Source organism: Limulus polyphemus, unplaced genomic scaffold (assembly GCF_000517525.1).
Source record: "Limulus polyphemus unplaced genomic scaffold, Limulus_polyphemus-2.1.2 Scaffold1120, whole genome shotgun sequence".
In the NCBI taxonomy this organism is placed as follows: Eukaryota; Metazoa; Arthropoda; class Merostomata; order Xiphosura; family Limulidae; genus Limulus; species Limulus polyphemus.
The window spans coordinates 239,851-250,757 of record NW_013666730.1 but is presented as its reverse complement, the minus strand read 5'-3'; the positions used below and the strand labels follow the sequence as shown (position 1 = coordinate 250,757).

General features: G+C 34.4%; 1 protein-coding gene across 4 annotated transcripts in view; it reads left to right on the top strand.

Annotated features, from left to right (window-relative positions):
- Window positions 1-7,697: 7,697 nt before the first annotated feature.
- LOC106462220 (ras-related and estrogen-regulated growth inhibitor-like) overlaps window positions 7,698-10,907 on the top strand; it is a 106,368-nt gene continuing 103,158 nt past the window's right edge. For all 4 annotated transcript variants that reach the window (XR_002611188.1, XM_022389419.1, XM_013922119.2 and 1 more), the window contains exon 1: window positions 7,698-8,180. Coding sequence is in view for 3 of the 4 variants with exons in the window: in XM_022389419.1 (XP_022245127.1) it covers window positions 7,976-8,180 (205 nt within the window). In the remaining variant the exon portion in view is untranslated. The remainder of the gene's footprint in view (window positions 8,181-10,907) is intronic.

The following is a 10,907-nucleotide window of genomic DNA, read 5'->3' as shown; positions in this document are numbered from 1 at the left end:
TCTTATTGTTGTTTTTTTGAAGAATCGAATCCAAATCATACATGTACATAATATTATCTGCCTGATCCTACGAAATAACGTATTATTTGCTTGGCTGAATTTGAAGGACAATTTCAAACAAGCATCATCCACCCAACTGGTAAACAAATTAAACGACCGTTCATAGTGTGGGACTCATGACTAATTTCTATTCCATAATGATTAACTACACAATTTTATAATGACTTTTTTAGAGGCAAACAATAAATTAAATTACTGCGTTAAGGACTGTGTTATTATTTTTACATTTTTGAATTACGTAACGCTGACTGAAGTACAGTGCACCGAATTACGAATATATAAAACAGCTGTAAACTACAGAGAATCTTTCAAGTTGTTTTGTTTCCTCAACGTTTCGGTTTTACGCCATCATCAGGAATATACAACTTCTTTAATGAGCTCCATCACCGTGATAGTTCACAACGTAAAAATTTAGCTAAACCAGTAACGTCCGTATGGTTGCCCTCATGATGATAATCACCTGGTTATGTATGCTCCTGATGAAGGTGTAAACCCGAAACGTTGAGGAAATAAAAACTGGAAAGATTCCCTGGATTCCGCGGTTGTTTTATTTATTCGTAATGCTGTGTTATTATCAATAGTTTCGTTTCAAGTTTAATATAGTAATACCGTGTTATTATGTTCAGCATTTCGTATTTTTTCAGCCTCAGTTGTGCAACAAACTGGTTTGTTTGTGCTTTAGTTTCATTTGGTGTGACATTCCCACCATGAATTACATCAATCAGGCTCAATCACGAATTTTCGACTTGCTGGATCTATAAATAATATCATATACTGTAACTTACTGATCATCATTTTTAATGCAGCTTATCCACATCTGATGAGAGAAAACCAAATTAAAAATAAAACTCTATAGTTACCCGCATAGTACTTTTAGAAGCTTTTGATTTTATTTCCAAGATTTTCAAGAAAACATGGTATCTCATATTTCTAGAATAAATAATCCAGGGATGCCGTAAGCGCTCATTGTTTTAAATAACAAATAAATCGAATTCTTACGCGGAGATCCGTTCAGTAACATCTCACCTTCACATAGTTAACGTGTTTAGTTTTCATGGTTACGGTTCTTTGGTTTATCCGGGGTCTTAACGTGTTTTTTTCTATTTATAGTTTTTACATTGCTACAATATCGTAACACGATGACAATTAAAAGAATGCAAACAAGAAAAACATAAAATTCCAATTAAATAACAAACTGTCAGGAAAATTAATATACATTTCTATAAATAGAACCCGTCACCATTTCTTTGTCAAGAGGAGAATTTTTTTTTGCCGTTTTAAAAACTCAAATTCACATTTGTTTTTCTGCTAAATGTTTGAAAAAGGTAATTAGGAAAACATTTGAAGCTGCTAAAACAGAAACATTCTTTTAGTTTCTGAGATAGGTTTCCTATCAGCAGTTTTGTTTTTATTATTTTTTTTTTCTCACAACTGAAGTTCTCGGATTCGAATCCCCGTCACCGAACATGCTCGCCTTTTTAGCCGTGGGGGCGTTATAATATGACGGTCTATCCCACTATTCATTGGCTGTTGGTGGTGTTGACTAGCTGCCTTTCCTCTAGTCTATCACTGCTAAATTAGGGACGGCTAGAACAGATAGCCCTCGAGTTGTTTTCGCAAAATTGAAAACAAACCAAACGAAATCTCACAGCAGAAGATAAAGAATTTCTTCCCTGTAGAAATATATCTTGTACTTAAAACGTTCGATAATTATGTTTTAGTGTGTTTTGTTAAGTTTAACGTGGTTGAAATATACACAAAGCATCTCCTTTGTCAAATACATAATAACATAACTTTTTTATATGGCACAAAACGTTTACACATGAAAATACGGAACTGCTCCAGTTTCTTAAAAGCTCTGACACTTTATTGGCCGAGTCATTGTTCACTAGACTCTAAATGTTAGTTGTTGTCTTTTCAAACTACGTGATAGACATGTTGTGTGGCGACCTTTATTCCAGAAACACGTTACAAAAAAGAAACAAGAAAAACAAAACGAAATCATGTTTAGTCACGTTTTAAGGGCAACTGGCCCCATTCTTTCAAAATAAGCATCTTAGAGACTGGATAAAAGTAATCAAATATTTTTACTTTGGAGGGGGCTGGTAGTTAGGGCGTTTGACTCACAATCTGAGGGTCGAGGGTTCGAATCTCAGGCACCGAATATGGTTGCCGACTAGGCCAAACACCCGGGTGTAAACATTTATGGGTTGCAAAAAATACTGGCCAACCCCAAACAACTTGGGATTAAGGTCGCAAAAGGATAATATAAAAAAAATGACTTTATGACATATTGATAATAAAACAAAATTATTAGATTACAAAAAATACTGGCCAACCACAAACAAGTTGGGATTAAGGTCGTAAAGGGATAATGTAAAAACAACAACAATGACTTTATGACATATTGATAATAAAACAAAATTCTTAAATTACACAAAATACCGGCCAACCCCAAACAAGTTAAGATTAAGGTCGTGAAAGAATAATATAAAAACAACAACAATGACTTTATCACATGTTAATAATAAAACACACTTATTAGATAAAAAAAAATACCGGCCAACCACAAACAAGTTGGGATTAAGGTCGCAATAGGATAATATAAAAAAATGACTTTATGATATATTGATAATAAAACAAAATTCTTAGATTACAAAAATTACCGGCCAACCCCAAACAAGTTAGGATTAAGGTCGTAAAAGGATAATATAAAAACAACAACAATGACTTTATGACATATTAATAATAAAACCAAATTCTTAGATTACAAAAAATACCGGCCGACCCTGCACTACTTGGGATTAAGGTCGTAAAAGGTAAAACAACAACAATGTCTTTATGACATATTAATAATATAACTAGCGAACTAAACGTTTATTCAAATTCATATATACTCTTCTAAAGGCGGGGTTATTAACTTACGTAACGCAAATATTGAATTCCAAAACCTTGAGATTAATTAAAATTAAGAACTTGAAATGAACTTAATACAGAATAAAAAGTACTAGTTATAAACTTCGTGTTTTTTTTTATTGCAGAATACAAAATTTTAGTTAAAGTCGTTGTCGTTTTGTTTTTACCATAGAAACTGAATAAGTATATACTCTTCCTCTTAGAAACAAACGTAAAAGTATGTCTTTCAAAAAATTAACCTGTTTCTGAAATAAATATATAATTAGAGAAAGAAATGTTATTATATTGAGTAAAGGTGAACCTCCCGATGGCGGACAGTCTGCGAGTTTAACACCCTAAAAGTCAGATTTCGTATAACTTTGTATAACTTTGCGATCAACAACAAACAAACCATTCAATATTGAAATGCCCGGCATGGGCAGGTGGTTAAGGCATTCGACTCGCAATCTGTGGGTCGCGGGTTCAAATCCCCCTCCAAACATGCTTGCCCTTTCAGCCGTGGGAGCGTTATAAATGACGGTCAATCCCACTATTCGTTGGTAAAAGAGTAGCCCAAGCGTTGGCGGTGGGTGGTGCCTTTCCTCTAGTATTACACTGCTAAATTAGGGACGGCTAGCGCAGATAGCCCTCATGTAGCTTTGCGCGAAATTAACAAAAACAGCATTGAAATAACTCCCTCTGTCGTTAAAGATTGTAAAATGCAGAAACTAAAACAGAACAGATCTAGGGCAACGTTTTTCTTTTTCTTTCTTTTTTCGTATTATACATACTTACATATAGATAAGTCCAATTCACGATATTTTTACGTTTTAGTTCAGTTATCATGTTAAATATATTTAGTGTGATGTATAGATTACGTTTTTTCCTACAGATAAAGGAAAGTGAGAACATATCTAATGAAATAAAGCTTTTTGAAAACTTCTGGAAAGTGTTCGCACAAAGATATGTTTTATTTGAAACGGTGATATTTTTCCATGTACGGTGTTGTACGAAAAATATATGATTTTACATACTTTGGGACTAGTAAATGTAACTCTAAAAGTATTACTTTTGCGATCTATTAAGAAAAAAAAAACTGCACTCGCAGCCTATAAGTAAGTTTTAAAAAATGTACACAAGTGATAAAGCATTAAGGACTTTGTTAAAGTGAAATCATTATTAGAAAAAGTATATAAGCATTAAAATAGTAAAATAAAAATGGTTTTGAATCATCTTTATGGTGTTCTATAGATGCGGTTGCTTAGTATTGTTAATATTACAGGATTTTTAAAACCATATAATATAAATAAAAACAAATCCATATGAAAATTATTTTCGGCCACATTAAAATATGCACTGCTTGAAATAGTGGAGAAATATAAAATAAGCTTCAATCTCTTTTCAGTCTCATTGGCTGTAACCTAAGATGGAAAAGGTAATTGGAAAAAAAATATTTGAAATTGTTTTAAATTATTTGTTGTTATTATTATTTGAAGCAGTTCCATGCAGTTGTCTTCACTTTTATTGGCGGATTATAAAAATTAGATTACTATATTTAATAAATAATGCATTCTAGATGGCGCCACCATCATAAACTTCGTGCACCTTCGAGGGTCATTTACACAAGTAAAGAAAAACTTTTCAAAAAAGGAAGTAAATGTAGGGATGGTTAATATCAATCCTTCAAAAAGTATGCAAATAATAAGATAGTAAGGATGTCATTTACAACATCTCTACATAATTCAACTACCATCCCTACTAATGTGGTTTGCATTATATTTAAAGGATTGATATTAGCCATCCCTACATTTACTTCACTTTTTTTTTGCCCCCCCCCCCAGTGGCACAGCGGTATGTCTGCGAACTTACAACGCTAGAATCAGGGTTTCGATACCCGTGGTGGGCAGAGCACAAATAGCCCATTGTGTAGCTTTGTGCTTAATTGTAACCAAAACAAAACTTCCTTTTTTGAAGTTTTTTATTTACTTGTTTGCTTGTTGTTGTTTTTCGAATGCAGTGTTTCAACAGACATAGGAAGCGTAATTATAACCAGATTCTAAATACAATAAGGTTCCGACTGTAATATTTATTGTTTATCTATTATTGGCTGGTAATTCCTGTTTTACCAGCGTACTTAAGCTTTTTTAATTATAAAAGCGGATACTCCGTTTGAAACAGTGTCATCTCAGTGAAATTGGTTGGTACCATTGTTTTGTTTTTTGAGTTATCATGTAATAAAACAGAAAGCAGAAGAAAGAAGAACAAGAAAATCATATAATATAATGCTATCATATTTACAGACATTCCCAGAACGTGTGACTCAGTCATTACATAGATATTGTTATAAAAGGAAACACTATATAGTATTGTAAAGTTCTGATGACCTTTTGACGAGATATTTAAAATACCATTTCGATGAACAGTCCGAGCCATCCCTATATAGGAGTGTTACTGCCTGCCTGATATGTATTACAGTTATCAAGTGTGCATATTGATTACCTTGGATTATCAAAAAATAAATGTTAAAACCGATGTGACAGTAAGTGTTTAGCTATATTTAAATATATTTTTGCTGTTGATGTTGTTCAGAGTGTTGAAAATATTATACTAAAATGATTTTGGAGCCTCACCATGTAATTACAGCCCATATAGCCACGTCCAGTCCTGCTGTATGTAACGGCCGTGCATCAAGGCAATAACCCTTCTGGGTAGTTTCCATTGCAGTAAACTCCGTCGTAAGGCTGCCATGTTTAAAGCGCATAACACCTCCACGCGACTTTTTATAATCCATCTAAGGTTTGAATTTCGCGCAAAGCTACACGAGAGCTATCTGCGCTAGTTGTCCCTAATTTAGTAGTGAAAGACTAGAGGGAAGGTAGCTAGCCATCACCACCCACCGCCAACGCTTGGGCTACTCTTTTACCAACGAATAGTGGAATTGACCGTCACATTATAACTCTCCCACGGCTGAAAGGGCGAGGATGTTTGGTGGGACGAGGTTTCGAACCCGCAACCCTCACATTGCGAGTCGAGCGCCCTAGCCACCTGGCCATGCCAAACCAATGTACATGGACTACGGTGTCTCAGCGCCCATTTTAACAGTCCGAACATAAAGAAATCCAGTGGTGTTGCGTCCGGCGACTTGATTGGTACATCTTCGTATGGAATAGCACGAATACCTGTTTTATTCTCTAATCGATTGAAATATGTAACAGTAGAACGGAAGATATGACCTTATCTTGGTCAACCTATACTCTGTTAGATTTATTTCCTTATAGATATGTAATCATTCTTGATTATGTTGCATAGTGTTATCTAGGGCATGTGGACGGCTTTTGTTACTGTTTTTTGTGTCCATAGATTCTCCCCTGTTAAAAGACGCCACACTTTGCTCATCACGGCTGGAATACGTCTTGTTGTGGATCTCTTTCTAAATGGTCCTGGTGCACCAACTTAGTCTATATTTTTATGTTTCCAGTTCCCCATCTTGTAAATTATAAGTCCAAGATCTGAGTACATCTCTATGATGTGTTCATTTTGCGTCGGAAAAAGGCTTACATGTCCTTCCCTAAAGCAATCAGTTTTCTGTGGCATCACAATATCTAGGAAGGCCAATGTCTAAATGTAGTCCTGATACATAATATTCGACCGCGGCATTATTTCAGCTGTGGCTGTCATGTAAATTACAACTTTGCAACCGAAAGTGATGTTAATATAACTTACTCAACCCTGTATAATGAAAACAAGTGTTGTTTTAAATTGAGGCTGTAAAGAATATTCTATGTTCGCTAAATAAATCATTTGTTTTTTCACGAAATACAAATGATTTTAAGTAAAAATAAATAAAAAAAAATGCATGAATGAGTACTTTGAAAAAATTATCTTGTCCAGATAGATTTTATTAATTAGCACAATGTTGCCTTTATGGAACATTTGTAACTAGGACTTAATGAGGTGAATTGTTTAGCCTAGAGAGTTTAAAAGTGTTCGTTTTGTTTGTTTGTTTGTTTCTTGGATATCACGTAAAACTATACGAGGGCTATATGAGCTAGTCGTCCCTGATTTTGACGTGATAGACTAGAAGAAATGACGTTATTCAACAACACCCACCGCCAACTCTTGTCAGTCCGAATAGTGTGATTTGATTTTCACTCTTATAACGCACCTATGGCCCCAAAGTGCTGAACACAATTTTTTATTTTGCCAGTCGCTTAACACGTATCACGGAACTTTAGGTCCACAGCCCGGTACGTTGTGGGCCTCACTCGGCCCAAACGTTTAGCCATTTTTTAAATAATGCTATGGCCAGTTAAATCCAATTATAACGTTATTTTTTATATATATTTATCTTTCAGTTTTATGTGAAGTCGATATTATATTGGAACAGAAAAAAAATGCAATTTTTTTATTTCAAATGTATTAGGCTATAAAGTTATGTTGTTTGATATATATATTGTACAAATAATTGAGACTTCTCATTTTTAAACACAAGAAAATACAACGATTAAAAGGAACGTTAGAGATCCTTTTATCTGCTTAAGAAGATTGTTGCTTGTTTAACGATAATTAAATTGCGTTTCCCGAAATATTAGGTCGCGCTTTTTACCATTAAGAGTTCGATTATTTGCTTTTATGGCGTCTAGCCGTTTGCTTGTATCATTGCGACGCCTAGCGGTGGTAAAATTAAACAAATAGAACCCGTCATGCATCTGACGGGAGTTCCTAAAGCGTTTGGTGTTATACTTTGCGTCACTAACATATAATCGTACGCAAAAGACACGTGGAATTGAACACAGAAGTGTTAACATAGCCTGCTCAATCAAGTATTTTGGTGAAGAATCTCCTTTTCCTGAAAAGCAAATATTTACTTGACATATTCCTTACGCTACGCATCAATTTTTTTTGAATGCTAATGAGACTGAAAACATTCCGATTCACTTAATTTCTTCGAATGAATATGACTTAGTTTCTGTGTAGAGAGAAAACGCGTGGTGGTTTCACTGACAACTAGAAGCGAGTGATGTCACGTCTTGGCCGCCACGGTGTCGGCTCAAGCCCCGCATGCCAAGAATCAAGTGTGGCTAGAGAGGCCTCCAGTTCTAACGGATTTGTAAAGGACTTTTTTCGCGTTGTCAACAATGGCCACCTAGGGACAAGCCAAAAGATGACAAAACCTGCAGATAGTCGTCTCGTGCTCCTGGGAAACCCTGGTGTCGGGAAGTCCGGTTAGTACGAATATGCATTTTTGTGATTATTTCCTGTTTACTTTAGTCATATATTAAATAGTATTTTTTCCGTTGATTTCGAACACTATTGTTTAAGAAATTCCTTTAGTCATTCGAAAAACAAGAGCTGGTGTATTGTATTTGTGTGTTCCTCTTACTTCTGGGCAAGTTGTTTTATACTTTTTATTTAACTGGACAGCCCTTTTTTAGACGTAGCATAATTCTTCATAATTGTTTGTGTTTTCTAGAAGAGGCCCCTACGTAAAATGTTTGAAAGGGGGAGGTTAATTTGTGAGATCAAAAGCCAACACATATTGTGCGAAACACAATCAGCAAGAATCCAGCCTACAAAACCTGACAGTAGCAATACGGTTTCGGAATTCCAATTACAAAGTGTCAACAGAAGCCATTGCATGCGAGAGCACAGATAGTCCATTGTGTAGCTTTGTGCTTAATTTCAAACAAACAATTAAATGTTTCAAATCGTGAGGTTTTGCTAGGATAATTGAAAAACAGATTGATATTTGTAATGTTGTCTGTTCTCTTGAATTTCTAAGTGTGGTAGGAGGAACTAGCGGTGAGAGAAAACATTGGAAATAAAAGTCTGTACACTGCTTAGGCCTATTTCTAACGCAGGAGGGGGAGAGGGTTCGGCCAAAACCCCTATTTTTGTGATGTAAAAAATTATGCTTATATAGTTATAGCGCGGCTGATTATTGTATTTAACGTCTTCTACATTCTTCTGATGAAACATTAGCATTTTTTGGCTTGAACTAGTGCCCACCACGGGTATCGAAACCCGGTTTCTAGCGTTGTAAGTCCGTAGACATACCGTTGTGCCACTGGGGGCAACATTTAATTGGACTTTTGTTTTCAACAATTTTAGTCTAGAAACTATTTCGCAAGGATGATCTCTTCTATCTCTCTTTATCGACTTATTATTTTGAGTTAGATCAGTTTAGGATATTTTTTTTCGATCCACTCCTTCGAATCTGGATCCATTTAGAGGGTTTTTTTAGACTCATTCTTTTGAGTCAAACCAGATTAGGGACTTTTTTTACCCATTCCTTTCTATTGAACCAGCTTACAAGATCTTTTTCGACCCATTCCGTTGAATTATACCTGTTTCGGGCAATATTACCCTAATTTGAGATATTATAAAGCAAAAACTTTACAACTCAATGACAGATGCCAATGGTGCTACCAGATAATGCCACCAAATATATAGTTGTTTCAAGAATATGCATATTTTGCGACTGCGTTTGTGTTTTTGTAAATTATTGGAAGAGATAATACCAAGTACTTATCACGTATTTTGCGTTTCGCTTTAAAAGTAAGAAGCTGTTATAGAAGTCGTTTCTTAAAATAACTGCGAAAGTAGATCTTGTTTTCTTAATAACTGTATTACTCAAACTGCAAAAAAAAATCACTTAATTTTAAATAAGATATTAATTTACAAAAAAATATTTTTATTATTATCGTATATAAAACACACCATATTTCTGACTACGTATAATGTGAATCGTTTTACAGGAATTTGTAAGAGTAAGCTCAATGACTCATTCATCTAAGCATGGTAAGTGCCCGACGAGCTACACGAAAAAAAGCACGCGAGTAATGCAAAATTATCTCACGATAAACTAGTCTAGACTCTAGAATACCACAGATTCATTGGTGATCTGATTTATGATAACAACAAATTAACCTAAGCTTCCTCACCTAATAGTAACACATATTAGAATTCCTGCTTCAGAATTTAACTTCATATAACTCAGTGCTTACTTTAGTTGTTATTATTATTTTAAAATTGTCAGTAAAATTACTTGGTTGTTTCAATTTTTGAACCCCTCAATAATTGATTTTTTTTTCTTTTGCAGGAAAATCCGTTTTACTTCTTTTAAACCACTTATTAGAAAATTTTAGCTGACATGCGCTATTATTTCAATAGAAATGGTTTTATTACACAAATATTGCAATTGTCTTAGCTCCATGCCTCTAGGATAATTACAAAGTGCACGTATGACGTGTGTTAAAGTCAATAAGAATGTATCAAGTTACTGGCCTGAACAACGTTGAATTCGTGGCTGCTATCAAGTGAGAGTAAATTATGCCATAATTGTTTTCTTGCTAAGTTTGGCGATGGATTTGAGGTTTGGAGAGTAATTACTATAATTATATCTTCTGCTGTGGCATGGGTTGTTCTGATCTAGCTAGAGTTACACGGGTTTCGGTGTTCTTGATTATGTTATTCGATGCATCTGCTGCTTTTTTTCTGGTGGTATTATCAGCTATTTAATTGCTAATTCTTTACGATCTTCTTTCTTCATACTTCATCTGTATTTATGCTGATTTCTGAGCTTTTTTTTTCCTACGAAGTACATCTGTATTTATATTAACTTTTTTTTTAAATAAAATTAATCAAATTCTTATTAGTCCAAGAGTTCTAACCATAATCGAAAAGTGGTTGGAGTGCAACACAAAAATGTTTTGTAGTTTTTTTTTTTTTTAAATCTTGATATCATAAAGGTAACAGCTTTTAATAGGTCAGAACTTTATTTCCTTGAAGAAATATTCACTTGCAAAAAGGAAACCAAATTCTGGCTGATGGCTCTTTAACACTTTGAAAATTTATTCATATGAAAAAGAAAATCAAAGTCTAGAAGATGGTCCTTTAACACTTTGAAAATTCAATCATATGGAAAAGAAAACCAAATTCTAGCAGATGGC